A 17,500-nucleotide genomic window follows, 5' to 3' on the forward strand; every position below is an offset into this window, starting at 1 on the left:
CTTTTTGACAACGTTTAATCAATGTTGGGTTCTGACGTTAATTTGACCATTGAAATTTGGTCATTTTCCAACCAATATTCTACAACACAAATACAACGTTGAAACAACATACTTTTTAACAACGTTTAATCAATGTCGGGTTGTAACGTTGATTTGACCATTGAATTTCGGTCATTTCCCAACCAACAACATGGATCCAAGGTTAGACATCAACGTTGTCTCAATGTACAGAATACAACTATTTTGCACCGTTGTTTCGAAGTTAGTTTTAAAGGACATTTATCATATTTACAACACAAATACAACGTTGAAACAACATGCTTTTTTTGACCATGTTTATTCAATGTCAGCTTCTGACGTTGAATTTACCGTTGAACTTTGGTCATTTCCCAACCAATATTCTACAACACAAATACAACGTTGAAACAATATCCTTTTTGACAACGTTTAATCAATGTTTGGTTCTGACGTTAATTTGACCATTGAATTTTGGTCATTTTCCAACACAAATACAACGTTGAAACAACATGCTTTCTGACAACGTTTAATCAATGTCGGGTTGTGACGTTGATTTGACCATTGAATTTCGGTCATTTCCCAACCAACAATGTGGTTCCAACGTTAGACATCAACGTTGTCTCAATGTACAAATACAACTATTTAGCAAGGTTGTTTCGAAGTCAGTTTTAAAGGACATTTATCATATTTACAACACAAATACAACGTTAAAACAACATACTTTTTGACAACGTTTAATCAATGTTGGGTTCTGATGTTGATATGACCATTGAAATTTGGTCATTTCCCAACCAATATTCTACAACACAAATACAACGTTGAAACAACATGCTTTTTGACGACGTTTAATCAATGTTTGGTTGTGACGTTGATTTGACCATTGAATTTCGGTCATTTCCCAACCAACAACGTGGATCCAAGGTCATCAACGTTGTCTCAATGTACAAATACAACTATTTTGCAACGTTGTTTCGAAGTCAGTTTTAAAGGACATTTATCATATTTACAACACAAATACAACGTTAAAACAACATGCTTTTTTGACTACGTCTATTCAATGTCGGGTTCTGACGTTCAACTTTGGTCATTTCCCAACCAATATTCTACAACACAAATACAACGTTGAAACAACATGCTTTTTGACAACGTTTAATCAATGTCATGTTGTGACGTTGATTTGACCATTGAATTTCGGTCATTTCCCAACCAACAACGTGGATCCAAGGTTAGACATCAACGTTGTCTCAATGTACAAATACAACTATTTTGCAACGTTGTTTCGAAAGTCAGTTTTAAAGGACATTTATCATATTTACAACACAAATACCACGTTAAAACAACATGCTTTTTTGACTACGTCTATTCAATGTCGGGTTCTGACGTTGAATTTACCGTTCAACTTTGGTCATTTCCCAACCAATATTCTACAACACAAATACAACGTTGAAACAACATGCGTTTTGACAACGTTTAATCAATGGTGGGTTCTGACGTTGATATGACCATTGAATTTTGGTCATTTTCCAACCAATATTCTCCAACACAAATACAACGTTAAAACAACATCCTTTCTGACGACATTTAATCAATGTCAGGTTGTGACGATGATTTGACCATTGAATTTCGGTCATTTCCCAACCAACAACGTGGATCCAAGGTTAGACATCAACGTTGTCTTAATGTACAAATACAACTATTTTGCAACATTGTTTCGAAGTTAGTTTTAAAGGACATCTGTTATATTTACAACACAAATACAACGTTAAAACAACATGCTTTTTTGACTACGTCTATTCAATGTCGGGTTCTGACGTTGAATTTACCGTTCAACTTTGGTCATTTCCCAACCAATATTCTCCAACACAAATACAACGTTGAAACAACATACTTTTTGACGTTTAATCAATGGTGGGTTCTGACGTTGATATGACCATTGAAATTTGGTCATTTCCCAACCAACAACGTGGATCCAAGGTTAGACATCAACGTTGTCTCAATGTACAAATACAACTATTTAGCAAGGTTATTTCGAAAGTCAGTTTTAAAGGACATTTATTATATTTACAACACAAATACAACGTTGAAACAACATGCTTTTTTGACTACGTCTATTCAATGTCGGGTTCTGACGTTCAACTTTGGTCATTTCCCAACCAATATTCTACAACACAAATACAACGTTGAAACAATATCCTTTTTGACAACGTTTAATCAATGTTTGGTTCTGACGTTAATTTGACCATTGAATTTTGGTCATTTTCCAACACAAATACAACGTTGAAACAACATGCTTTCTGACAACGTTTAATCAATGTCGGGTTGTGACGTTGATTTGACCATTGAATTTCGGTCATTTCACAACCAACAATGTGGTTCCAACGTTAGACATCAACGTTGTCTCAATGTACAAATACAACTATTTTGCAACGTTGTTTCGAAGTTAGTTTTAAAGGACATTTGTTATATTTACAACACAAATACAACGTTAAAACATGCTTTTTTGACCACGTTTATTCAACGTCAGCTTCTGACGCTGAATTTACCGTTCAACTTTGGTCATTTCCCGACCAATATTCTACAACACAAATACAACGTTGAAACAACATACTTTCTGACAACGTTTATTCAATGTCAGGTTGTGACGTTGATTTGACCATTGAAATTCGGTCATTTCCCAACCAACAACGTGGACCCAAGGTTAGACATCAACGTTGTCTCAATGTACAAATACAACTATTTTGCAACGTTGTTTCGAAAGTCAGTTTTAAAGGACATTTATCATATTTACAAAACAAATACAACGTTAAAACAACATGCTTTTTTGACTACGTCTATTCAATGTCGGGTTCTGACGTTGAATTTACCGTTCAACTTTGGTCATTTCCCAACCAATATTCAACAACACAAATACTACGTTGAAACAATATCCTTTTTGACAACGTTTAATCAATGTTTGGTTCTGACGTTAATTTGACCATTGAATTTTGGTCATTTTCCAACACAAATACAACGTTGAAACAACATGCTTTTTGACAACGTTTAATCAATGTCAGGTTGTGCCGTTGATTTGACCATTGAAATTCGGTTATTTCCCAACCAACAACGTGGATCCAAGGTTAGACATCAAGGTTGTCTCAATGTACAAATACAACTATTTTGCAACGTTGTTTCGAAAGTCAGTTTTAAAGGACATTTATTATATTTACAACACAAATACAACGTTAAAACAACATACTTTTTGACTGTCTATTCAATGTCGGGTTCTGACGTTCAACTTTGGTCATTTCCCAACCAATATTCTCCAACACAAATACAACGTTAAAACAACATCCTTTCTGACAACGTTTAATCAATGTCAGGTTGTGACGTTGATTTGACCATTGAAATTTGGTCATTTCCCCACCAACAACGTGGATCCAAGGTTAGACATCAACGTTGTCTCAATGTACAAATACAACAATTTTGCAACGTTGTTTCGAAGTTAGCTTTAAAGGACATTTATCATATTTACAACACAAATACAACGTTAAAACAACATGCTTTTTTTGACTACGTCTATTCAATGTCGGGTTCTGACGTTGAATTTACCGTTCAACTTTGGTCATTTCCCAACCAATATTCTACAACACAAATACAACGTTGAAACAACATCCTTTTTGACGACATTTAATCAATGTTTGGTTCTGACGTTGATTTGACCATTGACATTTGGTCATTTTCCAACACAAATACAACGTTGAAACAACATGCTTTCTGACAACGTATAATCAATGTCAGGTTGTGACGTTGATTTGACCATTGAATTTCGGTCATTTCCCAACCAACAACGTGGTTCCAACATTAGACATCAACGTTGTCTCAATGTACAAATACAACTATTTTGCAACGTTGTTTCGAAGTCAGTTTTAAAGGACATTTATCATATGTAGCTGAGATAGGCTCCAGCGCCCCCCGCGACCCCAAAGGGAATAAGCGGTAGAAAATGGATGGGGATACAACACAAATACAACGTTAAAACAACATGCTTTTTTGACTACGTCTATTCAATGTCGGGTTCTGACGTTGAATATACCGTTCAACTTTAGTCATTTCCCAACCAATATTCTCCAACACAAATACAACGTTAAAACAACATACTTTTTGACAACGTTTAATCAACGTTGGGTTCTGATGTTGATATGACCATTGAAATTTGGTCATAATCTAATTCATATTTTACAACACAAATTCAACGTTGAAACAATATCCTTTTTGACGACGTTTAATCAATGTTGGGTTCTAACGTTGATTTGACCATTGAATTTTGGTCATTTTCCAACCAATATTCTCCAACACAAATACAACGTTGAAACATCATACTTTTTGACAACGTTTAATCAATGTCAGGTTGTGACGTTGATTTGACCATTGAATTTCGGTTATTTCCCAACCAACAACGTGGATCCAAGGTTAGACATCAACGTTGTCTCAATGTACAAATACAACTATTTTGCAACCTTGTTTCGAAAGTCGGTTTTAAAGGACATTTATCATATTTACAACACAAATACAACGTTAAAACAACATGCTTTTTTGACTACGTCTATTCAATGTCGGGTTCTGACGTTGAATTTACCGTTCAACTTTAGTCATTTCCCAACCAATATTCTCCAACACAAATACAACGTTGAAACAACATGCTTTTTGACAACGTTTAATCAATGGCGGGTTCTGACGTTGATATGACCATTGAAATTTGGTCATTTCCCAACCAATATTCTACAACACAAATACGTTGAAACAACATTCTTTTTAACGACGTTTAATCAATGTCAGGTTCTGACGTTGATTTGACCATTGAATTTCGGTCATTTCCCAACCAACAACGCGGATCCAACGTTAGACATCAACGTTGTCTCAATGTACAAATACAACTATTTTGCAACGTTGTTTCAAAGTTAGTTTTAAAGGACATTTATCATATTTCCAACACAAATACAACGTTAAAACAACATGCTTTTTTGACTGCGTCTATTCAATGTCGGGTTCTGACGTTGAATATACCGTTCAACTTTGGTCATTTCCCAACCAATATTCAACAACACAAATACTACGTTGAAACAATATCCTTTTTGACAACGTTTAATCAATGTTTGGTTCTGACGTTAATTTGACCATTGAATTTTGGTCATTTTCCAACACAAATACAACGTTGAAACAACATGCTTTTTGACAACGTTTAATCAATGTCAGGTTGTGACGTTGATTTGACCATTGAATTTCGGTCATTTCCCAACCAACAAGGTGGTTCCAACGTTAGACATCAACGTTGTCTCAATGTACAAATACAACTATTTTGCAACGTTGTTTCGAAGTCAGTTTTAAAGGACATTTATCATATTTACAAAACAAATACAACGTTAAAACAACATGCTTTTTTGACTACGTCTATTCAATGTCGGGTTCTGACGTTGAATATACCGTTGAACTTTGGTCATTTCCCAACCAATATTCTCCAACACAAATACAACGTTGAAACAACATACTTTCTGACAACTGTGACGTTGATTTGACCATTGAATTTTGGTCATTTCCCAACCAACAACGTGGATCCAAGGTTAGACATCAACGTTGTCTCAATGTACAAATACAACTATTTAGCAAGGTTGTTTCGAAAGTCAGTTTTAAAAAGGACATTTATCATATTTACAACACAAATACAACGTTGAAACAACATACTTTTTAACGACGTTTAATCAATGTTGGGTTCTGACGTTGATTTGACCGTTGAAATTTGGTCATTTCCCAACCAATATTCTACAACACAAATACAACGTTGAAACAACATCCTTTTTGACGACGTTTAATCAATGTTTAGTTCTGACGTTGATTTGACCATTGAATTTTGGTCATTTTCCAACACAAATACAACGTTGAAACATCATACTTTTTAACAACGTTTAATCAATGTCAGGTTGTGACGTTGATTTGACCATTGAATTTCGGTTATTTCCCAACCAACAACGTGGATCCAAGGTTAGACATCAACGTTGTCTCAATGTACAAACACAACTATTTTGCAACGTTGTTTCGAAGTTAGTTTTAAAGGACATTTATCATATTTACAACACAAACATAACGTTAAAACAACAAGCTTTTTTGACTACGTCTATTCAATGTCGGGTTCTGACGTTCAACTTTGGTCATTTCCCAACCAATATTCTACAACACAAATACAACGTTGAAACAACATACTTTTTGACAACGTTTAATCAATGGCGGGTTCTGATGTTGATATGACCATTGAAATTTGGTCATAATCTAATTCATATTTTACAACACAAATTCAACGTTGAAACAATATCCTTTTTGACGACGTTTAATCAATGTTGGGTTCTAACGTTGATTTGACCATTGAATTTTGGTCATTTTCCAACCAATATTCTCCAACACAAATACAACGTTGAAACATCATACTTTTTAACAACGTTTAATCAATGTCAGGTTGTGACGTTGATTTGACCGTTGAATTTCGGTTATTTCCCAACTAACAACGTGGATCCAAGGTTAGACATCAACGTTGTCTCAATGTACAAACACAACTATTTTGCAACGTTGTTTCGAATGTCGGTTTTAAAGGACATTTATCATATTTACAACACAAATACAACGTTAAAACAACATGCTTTTTGACGACGTTTAATCAATGTTGGGTTCTGACGTTGATTTGACCATTGAATTTTGGTCATTTCCCAACCAATATTCTCCAACACAAATACAACGTTGAAACAACATGCTTTCTGACAACGTTTAATCAATGTCAGGTTGTGACGTTGATTTGACCATTGAATTTCGGTCATTTCCCAACCAACAACGTGGATCCAAGGTTAGACATCAACGTTGTCTCAATGTACAAATACAACTATTTTGCAACATTGTTTCAAAGTCAGTTTTAAAGGACATTTATCATATTTACAACACAAATACAACGTTAAAACAACATGCTTTTTTGACTACGTCTATTCAATGTCGGGTTCTGACGTTGAATTTGCCGTTCAACTTTGGTCATTTCCCAACCAATATTCAACAACACAAATACAACGTTGAAACAACATGCGTTTTGACAACGTTTAATCAATGGTGGGTTCTGACGTTGATATGACCATTGAATTTTGGTCATTTTCCAACCAATATTCTCCAACACAAATACAACGTTAAAACAACATCCTTTCTGACAACGTTTAATCAATGTCAGGTTGTGACATTGATTTGACCATTGAAATTTGGTCATTTCCCCACCAACAACGTGGATCCAAGGTTAGACATCAACGTTGTCTCAATGTACAGATACAACAATTTTGCAACGTTGTTTCGAAGTTAACTTTAAAGGACATTTGTTATATTTACAACACAAATACAACGTTAAAACATGCTTTTTTGACCACGTTTATTCAACGTCAGCTTCTGACGTTGAATTTACCGTTGAACTTTGGTCATTTCCCGACCAATATTCTACAACACAAATACAATGTTGAAACAACATAGTGTTTGACAACGTTTAATCAATGTCAGGTTGTGACATTGATTTGACCATTGAAATTCGGTCATTTCCCAACCAACAACGTGGATCCAACGTTAGACATCAACGTTGTCTCAATGTACAAATACAACTATTTTGCAACGTTGTTTCGAAGTCAGTTTTAAAGGACATTTATCATATTTACAACACATATACAACGTTAAAACAACATGCTTTTTTGACTACGTCTATTCAATGTCGGGTTCTGACGTTGAATTTGCCGTTCAACTTTGGTCATTTTCCAACCAATATTCTCCAACACAAATACAACGTTGAAACAACATACTTTTTGACAACGTTTAATCAATGTCGGGTTCTGACGTTGATATGACCATTGAATTTTTGTCATTTTCCAACCAATATTCTACAACACAAATACAACGTTGAAACAACATACTTTTTGACAACATTTAATCAATGTCAGGTTGTGACGTTGATTTGACCATTGAATTTCGGTCATTTCCCAACCAACAACGTGGATGCAAGGTTAGACATCAACGTTGTCTCAATGTACAAATACAACTATTTTGCAACGTTTCAAAGTCAGTTTTAAAGGACATTTATCATATTTACAACACAAATACAACGTTAAAACAATATCCATTTTGACGACGTTTAATCAATGTTGGGTTCTGACGTTGATTTGACCATTGAATTTTGGTCATTTTCCAGCCAATATTCTCCAACACAAATACAACGTTGAAACAACATACTTTCTGACAACATTTAATCAATGTCGGGTTGTGACGTTGATTTGACCATTGAATTTCGGTCATTTCCCGACCAACAACGTGGATCCAGCGTTAGACATCAACGTTGTATCAATGTACAAACAACTATTTAGCAAGGTTGTTTGAAAGTCAGTTTTAAAGGACATATAATCAACGTTGTATCAATGTCTTGTGCTCAGCTCTATGATGAACTACATAAGCTGTGATATATTTCTATAGAACTCCAAAGAAGACTGGTTGTTTGATACAACATTGACTAAAGTGTCTGACAGGACGGATGTGGGGATTTAAAAGAAATGAATATGTGATTATTTCTCATGGTAAGAATGGTTGGACTGCTGGCATACCTTGGTCGTTGCCTTGGGACTCAGACACGTTGACTGCTAGCTGGCTGCTGAAGGAGTTGACTCCCATCATGCCGTGGGAGGCGGTGTTGGCGAGAGAGGGGATCTGGTTGTGGTTGCGGGGAACGCTGTACAAGGCCTCAGCGATGTCAGCTGCCCTCTTCAGAATGATCTCCTGAGAAGTGCAGGAAAAGGCAAATGTTACACTTGGATTTATGTTTCCTTTTTTAAAGCGTCCGCTTTGAAGCGCGAGTTCACGTCTATACGGTGATGGCGCTCCAGATATAGTGTGTGCAAAATGCCCTTTGGTGCATACAGACCTGATTGTTGTGGGGCATCCCATACAGGGCCTCCACCAGGTCAGCCGCCCGCTTCAGTAACACCTCCTGGAGAGAGAACACACACTCTCAGCATTTCACACAATAATAGCACATATAGTTATGCTTTTTACACACAATAATAGCACACTACATACATATAGTTATGCTTTTTACACACAATAATAGCACACTACATACATATAGTTATGCTTTTTACAGGCAATAATAGCACATTACATATATTTATGTTTTTTTCTTCATGCAATAATAGCACATTACATATATTTATATTTGTTTTTACATACAATAATAGCACATTACATATATTTATGTTTGTTTTTTCATGCAATAATAGCACATTGCATATATTTATGTTTTTTACAGGCAATAATAGCACATTACATATATTTATGTTTGTTTTTTCATACAATAATAGCACATTAAATATATTTATATTTGTTTTTACATACAATGATAGCACATTACATATATTTATGTTTTTTACAGGCAATAATAGCAGATTACATATATTTATGTTTGATTTTTCATGCAATAATAGCACATTACATATATTTACATTTAATTTTTCATGCAATAATAGCACATTACATATATTTACATTTAATTTTTCATGCAATAATAGCACATTACATATATTTATGTTTTTTTCTTCATGCAATAATAGCACATTACATATATTTATATTTGTTTTTACATACAATAATAGCACATTACATATATTTATGTTTGTTTTTTCATGCAATAATAGCACATTGCATATATTTATGTTTTTTACAGGCAATAATAGCACATTACATATATTTATGTTTGTTTTTACATACAATAATAGCACATTACATATATTTAGGTTTTTTACAGGAAATAATAGCACATTACATATATTTATGTTTGTTTTTACACACAATAATAGCACATTACATATATTTATGTTTGTTTTTACATACAATAATAGCACATTACATATATTTATGTATTTTATAGGCAATAATAGCGCATTACATATATTTATGTTTGTTTTTACATACAATAATAGCACATTACATATATTTATGTTTGTTTTTACATACAATAATAGCACATTGCATATATTTATGTATTTTTCTTCATGCAATAATAGCACATTACATATATTTATATTTGTTTTTACATACAATAATAGCACATTATATATATTTATGGATTTTACAGGCAATAATAGTACATTACATATATTTATGTTTTTTATAAAAAAAATAATAGCACATTACATATATGTATGTTTTTTTACAGGCAATAATAGCACATTGCATATATTTATGTTTGTTTTTACATGCAATAATAGCACTTTACATATATTTATGTTTGTTTTTACATATAATAATAGCACATTACATATATTTATGTTTTTTACAGGCAATAATAGCACATTACATATATTTATGTTTGTTTTTACATACAATAATAGCACATTACATATATTTATGTTTTTTACAGGCAATAATAGCACATTACATATATTTATGTTTGTTTTTACATACAATAATAGCACATTACATATATTTAGGTTTTTTACAGGAAATAATAGCACATTACATATATTTATGTTTGTTTTTACACACAATAATAGCACATTACATATATTTATGTTTGTTTTTACATACAATAATAGCACATTACATATATTTATGTTTTTTTACACGCAATAATAACACATTATATATATTTATGTTTGTTTTTACATACAATAATAGCACATTACATATATTTAGGTTTTTTACAGGAAATAATAGCACATTACATATATTTATGTTTGTTTTTACACACAATAATAGCACATTACATATATTTATGTTTGTTTTTACATACAATAATAGCACATTACATATATTTATGTTTTTTTACACGCAATAATAACACATTATATATATTTATGTTTGTTTTTACATACAATAATAGCACATTACATATATTTATGTTTTTTTACACGCAATAATAACACATTATATATATTTATGTTTGTTTTTACATACAATAATAGCAGATTACATATATTTATGTTTTTTTCTTCATGCAATAATAGCACATTACATATATTTATGTTTGTTTTTACACACAATATAGCATATTACATATATTTATGTTTGTTTTTACATACAATAATAGCACATTACATATATTTATGTTTGTTTTTACATACAATAATAGCACATTACATATATTTATGTTTGTTTTTACATACAATAATAGCACATTACATATATTGATGTTTGTTTTTACATACAATAATAGCACATTACATATATTTATGGTTTTTACAGGCAAAAATAGCACATTACATATATTTATGTTTATTCTTACATACAATAATAGCACATTACATATATTTATATTTGTTTTTACATACAATAATAGCACATTACATATATTTATGTTTGTTTTTACATGCAATAATAGCACATTACATATATTTATGTTTGTTTTTACATACAATAATAGCACATTACATATATTTATGTTTGTTTTTACATACAATAATAGCACATTACATATATTTATGTTTGTTTTTACATACAATAATAGCACATTACATATATTTATGTTTTTTTACACGCAATAATAACACATTATATATATTTATGTTTGTTTTTACATACAATAATAGCACATTACATATATTTATGTTTGTTTTTACATACAATAATAGCACATTACATATATTTATGTTTGTTTTTACATACAATAATAGCACATTACATATATTTATGTTTGTTTTTACATACAATAATAGCACATTACATATATTTATGTTTGTTTTTACATACAATAATAGCACATTACATATATTTATGTTTTTTACAGGCAATAATAGCACAATACATATATTTATGTTTGTTTTTACATACAATAATAGCACATTACATATATTTATGTTTTTTTACACGCAATAATAACACATTATATATATTTATGTTTGTTTTTACATACAATAATAGCACATTACATATATTTATGTTTTTTACAGGCAATAATAGCAGATTATATATATTCATGTTTGTTTTTTCATGCAATAATAGCACATTACATATATTTACATTTAATTTTTCATGCAATAATAGCACATTACATATATTTATGTTTTTTTCTTCATGCAATAATAGCACATTACATATATTTATATTTGTTTTTACATACAATAATAGCACAATACATATATTTATGTTTGTTTTTACATACAATAATAGCACATTACATATATTTATGTTTTTTATAGGCAATAATAGCACATTACATATATTTATGTTTGTTTTTACATACAATAATAGCACATTACATATATTTATGTTTGTTTTTACATACAATAATAGCACATTACATATATTTATGTATTTTTCTTCATGCAATAATAGCACATTACATATATTTATATTTGTTTTTACATACAATAATAGCACATTATATATATTTATGGATTTTACAGGCAATAATAGCACATTACATATATTTATGTTTTTTATAAAAAAAATAATAGCACATTACATATATGTATGTTTTTTTACAGGCAATAATAGCACATTGCATATATTTATGTTTGTTTTTACATGCAATAATAGCACTTTACATATATTTATGTTTGTTTTTACATATAATAATAGCACATTACATATATTTATGTTTTTTACAGGCAATAATAGCACATTACATATATTTATGTTTGTTTTTACATGCAATAATAGCACTTTACATATATTTATGTTTTTTTCTTCATGCAATAATAGCACATTACATATATTTATGTTTTCTACAGGCAATAATAGCACATTACATATATTTATGTTTTTTACACACAATAATAGCACATTACATATATTTATGTTTTTTACAGGCAATAATAGCACATTACATATATTTATGTTTGTTTTTACATACTATAATAGCACATTACATATATTTATGTATTTTTCTTCATGCAATAATAGCACATTACATATATTTATATTTGTTTTTACATACAATAATAGCACATTACATATATTTAGGTTTTTTACAGGAAATAATAGCACATTACATATATTTATGTTTGTTTTTACACACAATAATAGCACATTACATATATTTATGTTTGTTTTTACATACAATAATAGCACATTACATATATTTATGTTTTTTTACACGCAATAATAACACATTATATATATTTATGTTTGTTTTTACATACAATAATAGCACATTACATATATTTATGTTTTTTTACACGCAATAATAACACATTATATATATTTATGTTTGTTTTTACATACAATAATAGCAGATTACATATATTTATGTTTTTTTCTTCATGCAATAATAGCACATTACATATATTTATGTTTGTTTTTACACACAATATAGCATATTACATATATTTATGTTTGTTTTTACATACAATAATAGCACATTACATATATTTATGTTTGTTTTTACATACAATAATAGCACATTACATATATTTATGTTTGTTTTTACATACAATAATAGCACATTACATATATTGATGTTTGTTTTTACATACAATAATAGCACATTACATATATTTATGGTTTTTACAGGCAAAAATAGCACATTACATATATTTATGTTTATTCTTACATACAATAATAGCACATTACATATATTTATATTTGTTTTTACATACAATAATAGCACATTACATATATTTATGTTTGTTTTTACATGCAATAATAGCACATTACATATATTTATGTTTGTTTTTACATACAATAATAGCACATTACATATATTTATGTTTGTTTTTACATACAATAATAGCACATTACATATATTTATGTTTGTTTTTACATACAATAATAGCACATTACATATATTTATGTTTTTTTACACGCAATAATAACACATTATATATATTTATGTTTGTTTTTACATACAATAATAGCACATTACATATATTTATGTTTGTTTTTACATACAATAATAGCACATTACATATATTTATGTTTGTTTTTACATACAATAATAGCACATTACATATATTTATGTTTGTTTTTACATACAATAATAGCACATTACATATATTTATGTTTGTTTTTACATACAATAATAGCACATTACATATATTTATGTTTTTTACAGGCAATAATAGCACAATACATATATTTATGTTTGTTTTTACATACAATAATAGCACATTACATATATTTATGTTTTTTTACACGCAATAATAACACATTATATATATTTATGTTTGTTTTTACATACAATAATAGCACATTACATATATTTATGTTTTTTACAGGCAATAATAGCAGATTATATATATTCATGTTTGTTTTTTCATGCAATAATAGCACATTACATATATTTACATTTAATTTTTCATGCAATAATAGCACATTACATATATTTATGTTTTTTTCTTCATGCAATAATAGCACATTACATATATTTATATTTGTTTTTACATACAATAATAGCACAATACATATATTTATGTTTGTTTTTACATACAATAATAGCACATTACATATATTTATGTTTTTTATAGGCAATAATAGCACATTACATATATTTATGTTTGTTTTTACATACAATAATAGCACATTACATATATTTATGTTTGTTTTTACATACAATAATAGCACATTACATATATTTATGTATTTTTCTTCATGCAATAATAGCACATTACATATATTTATATTTGTTTTTACATACAATAATAGCACATTATATATATTTATGGATTTTACAGGCAATAATAGCACATTACATATATTTATGTTTTTTATAAAAAAAATAATAGCACATTACATATATGTATGTTTTTTTACAGGCAATAATAGCACATTGCATATATTTATGTTTGTTTTTACATGCAATAATAGCACTTTACATATATTTATGTTTGTTTTTACATATAATAATAGCACATTACATATATTTATGTTTTTTACAGGCAATAATAGCACATTACATATATTTATGTTTGTTTTTACATGCAATAATAGCACTTTACATATATTTATGTTTTTTTCTTCATGCAATAATAGCACATTACATATATTTATGTTTTCTACAGGCAATAATAGCACATTACATATATTTATGTTTTTTACACACAATAATAGCACATTACATATATTTATGTTTTTTACAGGCAATAATAGCACATTACATATATTTATGTTTGTTTTTACATACTATAATAGCACATTACATATATTTATGTATTTTTCTTCATGCAATAATAGCACATTACATATATTTATATTTGTTTTTACATACAATAATAGCACATTATATATATTTATGGATTTTACAGGCAATAATAGCACATTACATATATTTATATTTTTTATAAAAAAAATAATAGCACATTACATATATGTATGTTTTTTTACAGGCAATAATAGCACATTACATATATTTATGTTTGTTTTTACATGCAATAATAGCACTTTACATATATTTATGTTTGTTTTTACATATAATAATAGCACATTACATATATTTATGTTTTTTTCTTTATGCAATAATAGCACATTACATATATTTATGGTTTTTACACACAACAATAGCACATTACATATATTTATGTTTGTTTATACGTACAATAATAGCAAATAAAAAGTTAAAACTCTACTATGCAAAACACTTACATCATGTGTTGCCTTCATTATAACACTTATATAAGACTTTTAAAGTCATTTTGATAGTAGGCTAATAGAGACACTTACATCGTGTGTTGTCTTCATTATAACACTTATATAAGACTTTTAAAGTCATTTCAAGTTCCGGGGTACTTCATATGCTCCGGATTTGAATAATTTCTACCAGTCACACTAAATTAATGGCAGCTTGGATTGATGGATAAAGCGTTGCAGCCCTCCAGTTCACCCGAGTACGCGATCACGACGTGTGGCTACACCCAAACACCACCACAAACATTACGCGGCTTTTCCAGGAGCAGCGGTGTTTTTTTTTGTTTTTTTTAAGAGCCGCTCCTCCATTTACTCTCTACTTCGCTCCTCCCATGCATGCAGAGCGGTGAATAATGTTCCCTATCTTAATTAAAGCGGCATAGTCCTTTAAAAACCCACAACACCTCACGCCTGATTTCGGGCTCCCGGAGTTCAGCGCCGAGTCGCCTCTCCTCAGAACAATAAAGTGAATTAGCTGTGGGTTAATCTAGTTCTGTTGTAATGACATTAAGGAATTTTTTCAATTAACCTCTTTGACTGGCTGCTGCTGCTGCTGCAAAGGACTTCCAAGAACCACTTCCCTTCCAGGAGGGTGCTGACTGCCTGGGGGATGCTGAGGATGCTGAGGATGCTGAGGATGCTGAGGATGCTGAGGATGCTCAGGATGCGATGGCACAATGCGGATTAGCCGTGTTCGCTTTGGCTCCCGACACCGACAACCAGTTGGCCTCGGGGTTTCGGCTCCGTTTTAGGCGCTTTGGCCCGTTCCGCCGTGTCGTTATCTGCTCTTTGAATTCGCCACTTACAATTAAATCCCTGCTCTCTTTGTTTTGCGACAATATTCTCCCAGCATTTTTGTTTTTCTCCCATCCCACGGAGGCGACTTGTCGTCACCTGCTGTAAAGATTTGTTGACCGGCTCCTACGCTTGAAAAAAGCGGGGCAAAAGCTGTCAGCGGCGACGTCTCAGATGGCGCTTGTTTTCCTCCCACGCCGACTTGTGTTTTCCTTCGCCGGCCGCGGTGATTTGTCTGAAGTGTTCCATCACTTGGCGGTGGCGGCGGCGGATTAGGACGGCAGCTGCCGTAAATGAATGTAAACACGCCGCGCCTTCAGACTTGGCCCGCGCACGCCTTTTTCACGGCTCCTTTCATCCCGCGCTGATTTATCAAGATGAATGGCGGCGAAATCAATGAAATCAAATTCATCGAAATCTGCTCATTTTCCAACCAATATTCTACAACACACATATATGTTCTGGCTAACCCTAACCCTAACCCAGCGTTTCTCAAAGTGTGGGACGCGCCCCACTGGTGGGGAATAGAGACATGACAGGTGGGGCGCGAGGAACGGGAGGAAATTTCACTTTAAAAAATGTTTTTAAATTATTATATTCTTAGATTATTTTTTTTACTATGCTTTCATTTTCTATACACACTGTAAATCACTTTGTGATTCTGTCTGTGAAATCCGCTATATAAATAAATGGAAATTACCGGTACTTATTTTTACTGTAGGCTTTATATTTCTCGGTACGAGCGAAAGTTTGACAGACATAGCAACAGTAACTAATGGGGGCGGGGCTAAGCGGAACAAACTTTCGCGCGGATGGGTAGCAGGCTAATGTGTGGACCACAATTACACAAATATATACATTTGTGACTCGCACCTCAAAGGTCGTCGAGCCAGAGCCAGCGCCTGCTGAGAAACAAAAATGTGACGGGCACACACTGTGTCATTCACCGGGAAGCACTCGCGTCAAGGCAGCTCAGCCCCGAACTCAATGAGGTTTTAACAGATGTTGTGAGCGCGGTAAATTTGATCAAAACACGACC

At 31.0% G+C, this 17,500-nt stretch overlaps 1 protein-coding gene across 4 annotated transcripts in view; it reads right to left on the reverse strand.

Annotated features, from left to right (window-relative positions):
- ebf3b (EBF transcription factor 3b) overlaps positions 1–17,500 on the reverse strand; it is a 353,021-nt gene that overhangs the window by 19,809 nt on the left and 315,712 nt on the right. For all 4 annotated transcript variants that reach the window (XM_061968091.1, XM_061968075.2, XM_061968083.1 and 1 more), the window contains exons 12-13: positions 8,972–9,037; positions 8,655–8,826 (exon numbers count right to left, since the gene is read on the reverse strand). In XM_061968091.1, coding sequence (XP_061824075.1) covers positions 8,655–8,826; positions 8,972–9,037 — 238 coding nt within the window. The remainder of the gene's footprint in view (positions 1–8,654; positions 8,827–8,971; positions 9,038–17,500) is intronic.

The sequence above is a fragment of the Nerophis lumbriciformis genome, linkage group LG02, assembly GCF_033978685.3.
Source record: "Nerophis lumbriciformis linkage group LG02, RoL_Nlum_v2.1, whole genome shotgun sequence".
NCBI classification, from domain to species: Eukaryota; Metazoa; Chordata; class Actinopteri; order Syngnathiformes; family Syngnathidae; genus Nerophis; species Nerophis lumbriciformis.